Here is a 14,869-nt window from a genome sequence, read left to right as displayed (position 1 = left end):
TCACCCTCATGTCATTCTAAACCTGCCTGCATTTATTTCTTCTGCAGAACACAAATAAACATCATATTTTGAAAAATGTCCCAGTGTGTTTTTTTTTTCAATGTTGTTTTGGTCTCCACCAACTTTCACTGTATGGAGAAAAACAGTCAAAACACCTCTTAAAATATCTTCTGTTGTGTTTCACAGAAAAAACAACAACATTATATGGGTTTGGAACAACATGGACGATGCCTTCTGGGTGAACTATCCCAAGGAAGAATCAAAATAGGACTGCAACAAACGATTATTTTGATAATCGATTAATCGAACGGTTATTAGAACGATTAATCGACTAATCGAGTTATACATATTCTAAAAAAAAAAAAAATGTATTAAGGTAATCACTTCAGCTTTTGAAAGTCATTATTTAATTACAATTATACAATTAATTTATACAAATAAATATGTTGGCACACAAAATGAAATGGCAGAGAAACTCTTATTCACCATTTAACTAATTATATGAGAAAGTAGCTGAATGACACATCATTCTGCCTAAAATCTCTTTTTGTAAGTCATATGGATAAGAAACAAAATAAAGGTTAAGTTATAAGACGTTTTATTTTTGGATAAACCATTTTATTCACAGCAATCTCTCTTAAAATACCTTATAGGATTATAATAATCAAACAGTCCTGAGCTAGCTCAAGCTTTGATCTCTGCAAACCAAACTATCACTTTAATTAAACATTTTTTCCCCCACTAATAAAAAGATTTTATTATTAGCTAGTTCCACACTGGAAAGCTGCTTTATAACAGTAAATGAAATTCTAACTGAAAGCGACACTGACTGGTTTTTCATGTTTAATATTGTAAAGCTGCCTGATTTAAGGCTATTGCATAAGGTACTAATTAAATAAACGTGACATGACTGGACTTTACTGGAGAGCTCGTGCAAACATCCACATCGCTGTAATCAGATGCGTTTTCAAATCTCACACATTTTTGCTCACTCGCTGTATTTTTGATTTTACAGTGGGGTAATTGTTGCAGTAGCACGAGATAGCTTAATTTCAAACTTTGAATTGAATAAAAAATTACAAGTAAGCAGTCAGTAATAAAACAAGAAATAAAGAAACTACTAATGATAGCACAAATAAAAAATAACGATGGGCCTAAAAATGAAATAAATAGCTTTTTAGTTTTTAAAGTAGGGCTAACAGTAGGGACATTAAGAGATTTAGTTTTTTTTTCCAATTATCCATGTTTAGTCCTAGAAAGCTATTATTATCAGAACACGTGCGCATAACATAGAGGTTAGCACTAGCTGATCAGTGAATGAGAGGGCAGCGTTTCCAGAGTTGCCCATATACCACACATGTTTCAGCACAGTAGGGCTATTGCAAACAGAAACAATACTGTACTACATAGATGTTTCCTGTTGGCTCGATTTTTGAGTGGACTTTGCTGTTTCGATGAGCATGAACGGTAGAGCCCTGCATTTCAGCCCGACTTTTTTTGCGACCCTCGGGCCGGGCTTCGGGGGCCAATTTTCACATCAGACACAGGCCGGGCCTCGGGCCTATTTTAGGCTTCTCCTAATTTTTATATTTTAGACATCCATCAATTAGTGATGAAAAAAAATTGCCGCGCTGGTGGAAACAACACGAGACCGTGCTACCGCGACTGTCAAGAGCGGCTCGACGGTGTTTAGTGTCCCGCAGCAGGCCCTGCATTTCAGCCCGACTTTTTTTGCGACCCTCGGGCCGGGCTTCGGGGCCAATTTTCACATCAGACACAGGCCGGGCCTCGGGCCTCGGGCCTCGGGCCTATTTTAGGCTTCTCCTAATTTTTCTATTTTAGACATCCATCAATTAGTGATGAAAAAAAATTGCCGCGCTGGTGGAAACAACACGAGACCGTGCTACCGCGACTGTCAAGAGCGGCTCGACGGTGTTTAGTGTCCCGCAGCAGCAGTAGTATGGTGCGTGCCGTCAGCGCAGCTGAACAGTCTTGCGTTTAAATGCACGCAATAGGCTTAAGCTTGCCGCAAAGCACTGGCAAAAGTAATTACCATGAATATCAGGGGTTAATAGTAAGGAGATATTTGAATTATTTACTAATAAACTAGTGTTTTCTGAGTTGGTGTCGCAAGGATTAAAGCTGCAGTCTGTAACTTTTTTTTGGTTAAAAATGATCCAAAATCAATATTTGAGCAAGTACATAACCAGCCAATGTTCAAAACTATCGCCTTACTTTAGCCCGGTTCACAAAGGTGAACTTATAATAATGTTTTCTAATTTGAGTGGTACGGGTAGGTTTTCAGAGCACGGCACTGCGTCATTACGTCACGTCTGTAAACAAAGAAGTTGTCTCGGCTACTAGGCTATCGCATGCGAGGATCCTGCAGGTGGTGGGTGGTTTATAGCCTTTTCTCACAGCAACCATAATAATTAAATGTATCATTTGTATGGCGGATTGTAATCCAGAAAGGATTATGTGTTTATGAAACACATGTTAATGAAATGAAATTATATTCCAGTTATAAATATGCTTCTGATTACAAATAGCCTGGGATTAGAAAGATTTGTATTTTAAAGAAAACCAGTTCGAAGGGAACATAATTTGCTTTTTGGGTTAAAAGAATTTCTTAATATGAAATTTGAAGAGTATGACAATTAGATTAGACAGTGCAGAAATTGAAATCTACACACTATACTCATAGTCACCAATGCTGATGTTGTTAGCATTAATCATTTGAGAATAAATTATAACAATAATAATAATTTGAACAGTTTGATGTGATATGAGCTAACAGATCTTTAGATTTAATCACCATTGGTAGCAAGATTTATGGTAATGCTTTTTTCCTCAGTTGGTCAGAACAAACGTGGCAGACTTGTACTTACTTGTTCAGATGGCAATATATGTGAAAATTCTTATTTGGGTCATATTCCAAGACGTAGGCTAGAATCTGTGATTGCGAACTACAGTAAATATCCACACCGGTGCGGTGGTGACTGACTGCCACACATACTCTTCAGAACATTAGATTCATCTGAGCTGGAGCCATGCCGACTCACAACCCACGCAAGCAAGATAATTCTGCACTCAGCTGCAATTCTAGGTTTTCAAAAAGAGATGGCGACAAAGAGGCAAAACTTATGGACTGCAGCTTTAAGTAGTCGATCCTGACTCACCATCTCCTCATTAGATGCGCCTTTAGAGATAAGTTTCCATTTTACGGATTATGATTAAAACGAAAGAGTTTTTGTTTTTGATTTGTTTTATTTCATTAAGTAGTCATTTAAAGCTTTCTATAGATATATTTATCATGTCTGTGAGGCATGTATTCGCTGAGTTTCGGTTCATTTTTGTGAAGCGCTCCTGTTCAAGACGAGACGCCGATGATATTGTGAGTGCACACAAATAACAGTAGACCCTTTACAGTTACAAATTATGTATTACTCTTACCTTTATGAACAAAAATGACGGTGTATTCATTGAAAAAAAATGCAAGTGATTGCGCTGCAACCTCCATGTCCTGCAAAGCGCGCTTCAGCTTCCACTCTCCGCGCAAACTATTGGATATAGCGCACATTTATCTAGGTTTAACGTTCAAACATTGTTATATGCTTGAACTGTTCTATCTATAAATTTTATTTTAGGCAATTCGTGATATTTGAGAAGGCTAAATTGATCAAACATAGGCTCACTGTCTGCCGCTGGCTGCTTGGTCGAAAAGCAAAAACGTATATTTAACAAACAAAAAAAAATGCTCCAAACATTTTTCTAAATTAACTTAATAAAAAAAAAAACTATATAATAACTTTGCCATTACATACAAAACTGAACTATTTTAATAGCTGAAACAGTAGTATAAGCTGTTTTGGGAGAAGGGGAAAAAAGACGGGCTCAGGCCGGTAATTCTTATAAGCTGTCTGAAACGGGCCAGGCTAGGTCCTGAGCGTCTCTGGCAAGGGCCGGCCTAGGGCCTAAATTTGAGGCCCGTGCAGGGCTTTAATGAACGGTAAATGAGTGGAGCGCTGAGCGGAGGGCACACGCATAGAGCGGGATAATACACAGAGCGTCACACCATGTGAAAGTGAAACCTGAGCGTTCAAATTTTCGGCAGCCGGAATTTCGGTGCATCTCTAATTATTGGCGACATCAGAAATGGATATTATATAATAGATGCTTTTTTGAACATTTTAGTAATTTAAAATTATTTTAAAAAATTATTTTTTACACGGCACCCTGGTTGGGCAACACTGCATTAGGTCAACGACTACTCGACAACAAAAATATTTGTCGACAATTTTTTATTGTCGATAATGTCGATTAATCGTTTCAGCCCTAAATCCCATTGCCTCATTTTTCATTATTATCATCTACTATGTGCCATGCAACGTGTCCGAATAGCAGCCAATTCAGTTGCCATCTTACACACTGGAAACAGTCATTATTAACCTTCTAGACATTTTTTTTTTATATATATAATGTGTGCTTAATTTCACTTATGGAAGACTGGCCGTACAGGCCCACTGATGCACTGCGTGCAGCTCTGGTTTCAGGGCTGGTCCAGGTGCCCAGCACCAGCTTCCACAAATGCCAGAGCTTGGGGAGTCATTACACAGCTCGCCTCTCCTTCAACAGACAGGTCAACTCTAGGAACTTGTTTTTCTGATACATTTATTCAGCATAATGACCACTGAGAACTTACTAAAAACAAGATTTCAAGGAAACGCTACATCTACAGCAACTTAATCTACATCTGCAGGAAATACAAAACGTTACCAACATGTGCCCAGGTACCAGATAAAACCTGCTATTGTCTTTTCTCTCTTTGCTCAGGGTGCTGAACTTTGCATTAATAGGTATCAGTGCTTTCAGTTGTTGAATGAGTTATTTAAGACCAAGTCTGTTTATAAGAGATTAGCCTGTGCTTATTATGACGTCACAGGGCCTGTTTGGCCTTTGTTGGCTGTTATCACTCGCTGCCTACGGTCCAGCTCTCATCAAACCTCCTACATGGACCCAGATTGTGTCTAATTTAGAGGACAAGCTTTGGTCACATGAGAGCCGGGAATCTGTTGCTGCGTCAGCGGCCCTGATGCATGATTCCTCACTGTGCAATTGTTTGGATCCACACATCAGCCGGATCCACACACTCATTCTAGCACACTTAATATACACAAGCTCATATTTCTGCCCAGAGTATTACAGCTAGATAGGAAACACACAAAAACGTCCACCATGGTGGGACAGGGAACAGGGGCTTCCCAAGGTAATTGCTGTTTACGACTGCAATCAGCTTTTAGCATTTGTCTGATATCTTTTCAATCTTTTGTTTGGCTTTGTTCAGGTTGCAAATTATAATCATCAACCGAAAGTTTATTTTCAGTTCCCCTTTCAGTTCCTGCATGGTTGAACGCAAGTGACACAATAAAACAAATACAATACAACTGTACTTCTGCTGGCATGTGTGCTGTGTACAAATCCTCCGAAAACACTTGACAATGTAGATGGTCACACAGTGCATAGTACATTATGTGAACATAAATAATAAATATTTATATAATTCATAAAAAACTAATAAACATTTGAATAATGTTCTTACAAATAATAATATTGTAATGATAAATATTTCTAACAATAATAAAATAAACAAATAAAATAATAAATATTAGACCCTTATAAAGGTCTAATATTTTATATGTTTTTTAAAGAAGTCTCAGCAAGACTGCATTTATTTATTCAAAAAAAACTTAAAATAATCCTTTAAAATACATTTTAATATAATTAATCCATGTGATGGCAAAGCTATATTTTATCTCATATTTAATGTTAAAAGTTGTGCTGCTTAATATTTTTGTGGAAACACCGATACATTTTTATCTAGATTTATTATTGACTCCCAAATTTGAATGGTACAGTAAATAAATAAACCAAAAGGAGTCATAATCAGCGATTGTGATGTGAATTTTTTGCTTTTGGCCAAGTTTGTAAAACTGTGCCCTTAAGACCGTGGAAACATGGGCCGATTCTTCGAGGGGTTTGCACTTTGCAGATCCTCGGCCAAATAATTCTATAGATATCAGAGAGCACGAAGAACACAGGAAACTCTTTTTATAAGAACGTTTCTGCCAAATCCACATGAAACACAAATCTAAGTCATTGACAACCAGAGTTCCTGCCATTTATCACATGCATCTTCTTTCAGGCCCGAAACAAGTCCACAGCCTGACTTAATAGTCTGAGTAAATGCTCCGTGCCAAAAAGAGCACTTTATTAGGGTGGGAATGTTTGCTTTTAGATTATCTGACATAGCGTTCCTGGCTTGATATAAGTACAAGTAGGAGAAAAATGGACTAAGGCTAGAATGGACTAACAGTCTGAAAAAAAACCACAACTTAAAAATAAAAATACAAAAAATAAAACAGTTATACTGAAAGCCTTCCATGAAGGCACAGTGCCCATGGTCTAAGCATTGTAACTTCACTGTACAGATGTTAACAACATCTCAAATCCTTGGAACAACCCACCCTTACAAAACATGCAAATTATGTAAAAGAAAAAAAACGGATTCTTTCGGCTAGCTCTCACTGGTTGCATAAGCAGCTCAAGTCATAATAAGCAGTCATTTACAAGACACTTTCAAAGCGACGCCGGCATAATTGTGCTGGCTTCTAAAATACATTATTTTGCCAAATTTTATGGCAAAAAGCCTTTGCAGAAATCCCAGAATGCAATGAGACAAGCTTGTTGAGAAAATTAAACCAGGATGGTGAAAGAGTTGAGAAAACTGTTAATTATAAATTAACTTGTATTGCATTCAGTGCTGAAAAGCATTGATAGAAATTAACTTTAAATATGTTTTAGCTTAGCAAAACAGTAGTAGCTACAAAGAAAACCATATAAATGAGCAGTATTTCTTGTTTTAGTCCAGAGGTGTCCAAACCTGCTCCTGGAGGGCCACTGTCCTACGGAGTGTAGCTCCAACCCTAATTAAACACACCTGAACCAGCTAATCAAGGTCTTCTGACTCAATAGAAACTTCAAGTGTGCTGGAGTTTGTCCGGAAACCTAAAAAAAAAATTGAAAACCTCAAAAACAGCACCTACTCACCAATTCCCAAGCCTGTGCAAGTGCCCGTGTCCCAGTCTGTGCCCAGGATGCTCCAGCCCGCCGGCAGAGGCAGATGTCTAAGAGCAAGAGCCAGAGTATCATCCAAACTCTCACACTCCTTCAGAGGGATCTGACACTCGTCCAGAAGTAACGCTCCCTCGGTCTTCCCAACCGCGTTCACTAGGAACTGGGCCATGTCCAGGGCGAGGTCCTGCACGAACTGGAAGCGTTCCTCAGCCACAGGGTCCACTGAGCCCCCGGGCCGGGCCTGGCACAGCGTGACCCGCACGGTTTCACTACGATCATGAGCTGTTATGAGACAAAAAAATAAACATTGGACAGAAATATATTATATTGTGTCATGCTTTTGTGATGCTGATGTCCACAAGCTTTCCACAACTTTGTCAACAATAGATCAATTATGACTAAACAAACTAGCTATTTCTTTGAACATTTTAGTAATTTAAAATTATTTTAAAAAATTATTTTTTACACGGCACCCTGGTTGGGCAACACTGCATTAGGTCAACGACTACTCGACAACAAAAATATTTGTCGACAATTTTTTATTGTCGATAATGTCGATTAATCGTTTCAGCCCTAAATCCCATTGCCTCATTTTTCATTATTATCATCTACTATGTGCCATGCAACGTGTCCGAATAGCAGCCAATTCAGTTGCCATCTTACACACTGGAAACAGTCATTATTAACCTTCTAGACATTTTTTTTTTATATATATATAATGTGCTTAATTTCACTTATGGAAGACTGGCCGTACAGGCCCACTGATGCACTGCGTGCAGCTCTGGTTTCAGGGCTGGTCCAGGTGCCCAGCACCAGCTTCCACAAATGCCAGAGCTTGGGGAGTCATTACACAGCTCGCCTCTCCTTCAACAGACAGGTCAACTCTAGGAACTTGTTTTTCTGATACATTTATTCAGCATAATGACCACTGAGAACTTACTAAAAACAAGATTTCAAGGAAACGCTACATCTACAGCAACTTAATCTACATCTGCAGGAAATACAAAACGTTACCAACATGTGCCCAGGTACCAGATAAAACCTGCTATTGTCTTTTCTCTCTTTGCTCAGGGTGCTGAACTTTGCATTAATAGGTATCAGTGCTTTCAGTTGTTGAATGAGTTATTTAAGACCAAGTCTGTTTATAAGAGATTAGCCTGTGCTTATTATGACGTCACAGGGCCTGTTTGGCCTTTGTTGGCTGTTATCACTCGCTGCCTACGGTCCAGCTCTCATCAAACCTCCTACATGGACCCAGATTGTGTCTAATTTAGAGGACAAGCTTTGGTCACATGAGAGCCGGGAATCTGTTGCTGCGTCAGCGGCCCTGATGCATGATTCCTCACTGTGCAATTGTTTGGATCCACACATCAGCCGGATCCACACACTCATTCTAGCACACTTAATATACACAAGCTCATATTTCTGCCCAGAGTATTACAGCTAGATAGGAAACACACAAAAACGTCCACCATGGTGGGACAGGGAACAGGGGCTTCCCAAGGTAATTGCTGTTTACGACTGCAATCAGCTTTTAGCATTTGTCTGATATCTTTTCAATCTTTTGTTTGGCTTTGTTCAGGTTGCAAATTATAATCATCAACCGAAAGTTTATTTTCAGTTCCCCTTTCAGTTCCTGCATGGTTGAACGCAAGTGACACAATAAAACAAATACAATACAACTGTACTTCTGCTGGCATGTGTGCTGTGTACAAATCCTCCGAAAACACTTGACAATGTAGATGGTCACACAGTGCATAGTACATTATGTGAACATAAATAATAAATATTTATATAATTCATAAAAAACTAATAAACATTTGAATAATGTTCTTACAAATAATAATATTGTAATGATAAATATTTCTAACAATAATAAAATAAACAAATAAAATAATAAATATTAGACCCTTATAAAGGTCTAATATTTTATATGTTTTTTAAAGAAGTCTCAGCAAGACTGCATTTATTTATTCAAAAAAAACTTAAAATAATCCTTTAAAATACATTTTAATATAATTAATCCATGTGATGGCAAAGCTATATTTTATCTCATATTTAATGTTAAAAGTTGTGCTGCTTAATATTTTTGTGGAAACACCGATACATTTTTATCTAGATTTATTATTGACTCCCAAATTTGAATGGTACAGTAAATAAATAAACCAAAAGGAGTCATAATCAGCGATTGTGATGTGAATTTTTTGCTTTTGGCCAAGTTTGTAAAACTGTGCCCTTAAGACCGTGGAAACATGGGCCGATTCTTCGAGGGGTTTGCACTTTGCAGATCCTCGGCCAAATAATTCTATAGATATCAGAGAGCACGAAGAACACCGGAAACTCTTTTTATAAGAACGTTTCTGCCAAATCCACATGAAACACAAATCTAAGTCATTGACAACCAGAGTTCCTGCCATTTATCACATGCATCTTCTTTCAGGCCCGAAACAAGTCCACAGCCTGACTTAATAGTCTGAGTAAATGCTCCGTGCCAAAAAGAACACTTTATTAGGGTGGGAATGTTTGCTTTTAGATTATCTGACATAGCGTTCCTGGCTTGATATAAGTACAAGTAGGAGAAAAATGGACTAAGGCTAGAATGGACTAACAGTCTGAAAAAAAACCACAACTTAAAAATAAAAATACAAAAAATAAAACAGTTATACTGAAAGCCTTCCATGAAGGCACAGTGCCCATGGTCTAAGCATTGTAACTTCACTGTACAGATGTTAACAACATCTCAAATCCTTGGAACAACCCACCCTTACAAAACATGAGGAAACTCTTTTTATAAGAACGTTTCTGCCAAATCCACATGAAACACAAATCTAAGTCATTGACAACCAGAGTTCCTGCCATTTATCACATGCATCTTCTTTCAGGCCCGAAACAAGTCCACAGCCTGACTTAATAGTCTGAGTAAATGCTCCGTGCCAAAAAGAGCACTTTATTAGGGTGGGAATGTTTGCTTTTAGATTATCTGACATAGCGTTCCTGGCTTGATATAAGTACAAGTAGGAGAAAAATGGACTAAGGCTAGAATGGACTAACAGTCTGAAAAAAAACCACAACTTAAAAATAAAAATACAAAAAATAAAACAGTTATACTGAAAGCCTTCCATGAAGGCACAGTGCCCATGGTCTAAGCATTGTAACTTCACTGTACAGATGTTAACAACATCTCAAATCCTTGGAACAACCCACCCTTACAAAACATGCAAATTATGTAAAAGAAAAAAAACGGATTCTTTCGGCTAGCTCTCACTGGTTGCATAAGCAGCTCAAGTCATAATAAGCAGTCATTTACAAGACACTTTCAAAGCGACGCCGGCATAATTGTGCTGGCTTCTAAAATACATTATTTTGCCAAATTTTATGGCAAAAAGCCTTTGCAGAAATCCCAGAATGCAATGAGACAAGCTTGTTGAGAAAATTAAACCAGGATGGTGAAAGAGTTGAGAAAACTGTTAATTATAAATTAACTTGTATTGCATTCAGTGCTGAAAAGCATTGATAGAAATTAACTTTAAATATGTTTTAGCTTAGCAAAACAGTAGTAGCTACAAAGAAAACCATATAAATGAGCAGTATTTCTTGTTTTAGTCCAGAGGTGTCCAAACCTGCTCCTGGAGGGCCACTGTCCTACGGAGTGTAGCTCCAACCCTAATTAAACACACCTGAACCAGCTAATCAAGGTCTTCTGACTCAATAGAAACTTCAAGTGTGCTGGAGTTTGTCCGGAAACCTAAAAAAAAAATTGAAAACCTCAAAAACAGCACCTACTCACCAATTCCCAAGCCTGTGCAAGTGCCCGTGTCCCAGTCTGTGCCCAGGATGCTCCAGCCCGCCGGCAGAGGCAGATGTCTAAGAGCAAGAGCCAGAGTATCATCCAAACTCTCACACTCCTTCAGAGGGATCTGACACTCGTCCAGAAGTAACGCTCCCTCGGTCTTCCCAACCGCGTTCACTAGGAACTGGGCCATGTCCAGGGCGAGGTCCTGCACGAACTGGAAGCGTTCCTCAGCCACAGGGTCCACTGAGCCCCCGGGCCGGGCCTGGCACAGCGTGACCCGCACGGTTTCACTACGATCATGAGCTGTTATGAGACAAAAAAATAAACATTGGACAGAAATATATTATATTGTGTCATGCTTTTGTGATGCTGATGTCCACAAGCTTTCCACAACTTTGTCAACAATAGATCAATTATGACTAAACAAACTAGCTATTTCTCTCAAATCAAACAGGGAGGTCTCCTTTAAATCATCTTCACACTGATAAAAAAAAAAAAAAAACAACTACAAAAAAAAAGGATCTTGCTTAATATTTTGGCAGCCAAACAGACAAAAAGGAGACTTAAGTGCCTATGGTTGAGCGGAGATGGATATCATTACTGAGATATGTTCCTGCATTAACAACTCATTTCCATTTCCAAGAGGGAAACAGCCGGAGACAGAGGTGACATATTATAAAACAACATTCAGAAACAATTAGAACTTCACCATGAGGGCTGCCAGGAGGCCTGTCTTGTATCACTAAAGTTATGAGATGTCATTGCGACAACACGCATCGCGAGGGTTGGTGTGCGAGCGCCTTTTCTGTCAATGCAGAAAAAACCCAATGTGTAAGTCCACACTCATCAGCAGCACATTTGCTTGACCAAAACATCTCAGTGGGACATCTGTCTGGGTTCAAAGCATTTGAGCCATTTTTGCCGATAAAGACCTCTTAGCAGCCAAACATTTGGATTCAACCAAAAGTATGGACCTCCAGCAGAGAGACAAAGGGTTGAAAGTGTACCCTGGCGGGCTGACAGCGGTGCACCTGAGGCGGACGATAGTAGGGCCATTCTTCATGCTCTCTTAATGCATTGCTGAAAAGCTTTCAAGTGCTCAGTCGGAGTAGTGATTACAAAACCGGTGCCAAACGTCTGCACTGGATTCCATAACACTGTATCTACTGTGACCCTCTGTGGAAGTGCTCCGGGGATATGGTTGAAATGTATTCATTTTTTGACTTTAAATACCGCCTTAATTGCAGATGGGGGGGGCTGTTGCGTTTTAGTTTTTATTTCTTTGTGAAACAAGATAAGATCACAATGCTACCAGTTCCCCCGCAAAGGAAAAATGCCTCAATAACATCAGTGGTTACAAGATAAATCTTTAGTTAATTACAGTAATGCATTGTGCCTGTTAATGGATGGTTGCCCAGGGTGTTTTGAGTGGTTGATATGTTGTTGTAAGTTGGTTGCTAGGGCATCGCTAAGGCTGGTAGGATGTTTTAGGGTGTTGCTAGGTAAATGCTTACTAGTGCTTACATATTGTTCAGTGCTACTCTCTCTTTTTGAAAGTTAAAAATAAAATAAAAAAATATACATACAAATAAACAAACAAACATACAGTGGGGCAAAAAAGTATTTAGTCAGCCACCAATCGGAAAAAGAAACCATCCCCTACTATCCCTCGGAAAAATTAAATAAAATAAAACATGAAACAAAGTATAAAAACTAACTAAAACATCAAACTAACTAAATAAAGAAAGAAATAATATGAAAGACAAACAAAAGGACAGAATAAAAACCGAAAATATACTCAATCCAATTACTCCAGTTCTGTTTAGCAAGTCATTTAAAAAATAAATAAATAAATAAGGTCAAACAAAAGTGTATGTATATATATATATATATATATATATATATATAAACAAACATAAATAACAATCACACAAACAAATAAAAGACAAAAAAGAAAATGGAAAAAGAAACCATCCCCTACTATCCCTCGGAAAAATTAAATAAAATAAAACATGAAAAAGTATGTACAAAGTACAAAGTATAAAAACTAACTAAAACATCAAACTAACTAAATAAAGAAATAAATAATATGAAAGACAAACAAAAGGACAGAATAAAAATCGAAAATATACTCAATCCAATTACTCCAGTTCTGTTTAGCAAGTCATTTAAAAAAATAAATAAATAAATAAGGTCAAACAAAAGTGTATGTATGTATGTATGTATATATATATATATATATATATATATATATATATATAAACAAACATAAATAAAAGAAACAAGGGACTAAATAAATAATTTAAATAAAAAGGACAAACAAAAACATATATAAATAACTATAAAAACATAAATAAAATAAACAAAGGATTAAATAAATAAATATTATGAAGGACTAACAGAAACAGAAAGGCAAACCCTCCCTCATTACCCAGAACAAGTCTAGTATTGCACCAATAAAAAAAAAAAAAAAGTGTATATGTTTGTAGACTCTGATTATATTTTCTTCCACCTCTTTGGACATATTACTACATGAAGCAAGAATGTGTCTGTTCATTAATAGCTACTACTTGTGCATGAATCTTTAGAAGCAGCACTGGGACAGCTGAATCAGCTCAAGCATGTGCTCAGCGCAGTAATACAGAGGTTGCCCTGTGGTAACTGGGACAATTTTGTGGGTGAATAATTGAGCAAAGCGACAACGTGCCAAGCAATGCCTGGACCAGGTCCGGCATGACTGGAATGTAAATGAGTCGATCTCTGCAGGTAATGAGCATCTACTTTCAGGAAGAAGCTAACAATTATCAAGCAATGATAAAATACTGTACATGGACATGGACACGGACGTGGAATGTGTTGTGTGACCGCTGGTGTTTTAAATACTGACCTGGGCACACAGCTTGCAGCGTGACATGGCTGACTTTCAAAGTGCTGGAAATGTGCCTCTGGGTGGTGCCGGCGAATAGTAGGTAAAACTCTACATCCTCCTCATCCTCGACACACTCTTCCTCACAGAGCTGGACAGTCAACAGACACTCGCCCTGAACAAGAGAGAGAAAACAGATTATATACTGCTTTTAAAGAATTAGTTTAAATATTTCAAGAAATCTACCCCTATCTGTCACTGTTAGGCTGAAAAAGAATCCAATTGCATTTTAAATTATAGTGGAAGTGCGACAATCAAGGACTGAGAAGTCCTTCTCATGTTCTCTCAAAAGACTAAAAGCAGTACTGAAAAAGCGTTTAATCGCCTGTGGGTGCAGAAAGTTACACAACGCAATGCATCAACTCCTATAAATCATCATTACTGGATCCACAAACAACAGGGAGGCATCAACACCTGTCCCTTTAGAGAGACGCATTTCATTACAAAGACAGCTGTGACAGAACAGCAGCCTATATACAGTACATATCAACAAATGCTGAAAAAAAACCTGTCATTAGCTTTTCCCCTCCCACATAATTATAACTTTACGGTTATAAAAGTTCAACATGTGTCTGTGGTGGGTCTGTATGTGTGTGTAAGAGCTTTTTACACTCTTAAAAATAAAGGTGCTTCACGATGCCATAGAAGCCCATGAGGCCACGTGAGAGGAGGCGCCATATTCGAGAACGGCAGAAGGCCGCGACGCGGCTCTCTTCAAGTGTAAGTACCTCAGGGAAAAACCTTGTTCACTGTGGTTAAATTGCACTTGTTTAACATGATCTAAGTGAACGGCTGACTTATTGAAAGTTTAAACATTGTAAGTCGATGAGATGATTTCGTGAGTCGGCTGTAAAAAGATGTTTAAATCGCCGATGAAAGTGGTAAGAATTACGTGAAACATTGCTGATGTTCGCAGTAGTGAGGGCTCTTTAAATTTAGGCGATGTTGTGGAGACGCACGTCACGTGACAACATCAACATGGCGGATGTAGTACGTCCGAATTCCATTCATACTAC

General features: G+C 38.1%; 1 protein-coding gene across 1 annotated transcript in view; it reads right to left on the bottom strand.

The window, feature by feature from the left end:
* LOC107583139 (A-kinase anchor protein 13-like) overlaps positions 1-14,869 on the bottom strand; it is a 111,722-nt gene that overhangs the window by 67,345 nt on the left and 29,508 nt on the right. Inside the window, exons 3-4 of the mRNA XM_016269253.1 lie at positions 13,815-13,968; positions 10,922-11,230 (exon numbers count right to left, since the gene is read on the bottom strand). Coding sequence (XP_016124739.1) covers positions 10,922-11,230; positions 13,815-13,968 — 463 coding nt within the window. The remainder of the gene's footprint in view (positions 1-10,921; positions 11,231-13,814; positions 13,969-14,869) is intronic.

Source organism: Sinocyclocheilus grahami, unplaced genomic scaffold (assembly GCF_001515645.1).
Source record: "Sinocyclocheilus grahami isolate Dianchi unplaced genomic scaffold, SAMN03320097.WGS_v1.1 scaffold50.1, whole genome shotgun sequence".
Lineage (NCBI taxonomy): Eukaryota > Metazoa > Chordata > Actinopteri > Cypriniformes > Cyprinidae > Sinocyclocheilus > Sinocyclocheilus grahami.
The sequence above is the reverse complement of the archived record's forward strand: the minus strand, read 5'-3'. Positions and strand labels throughout refer to the sequence as shown.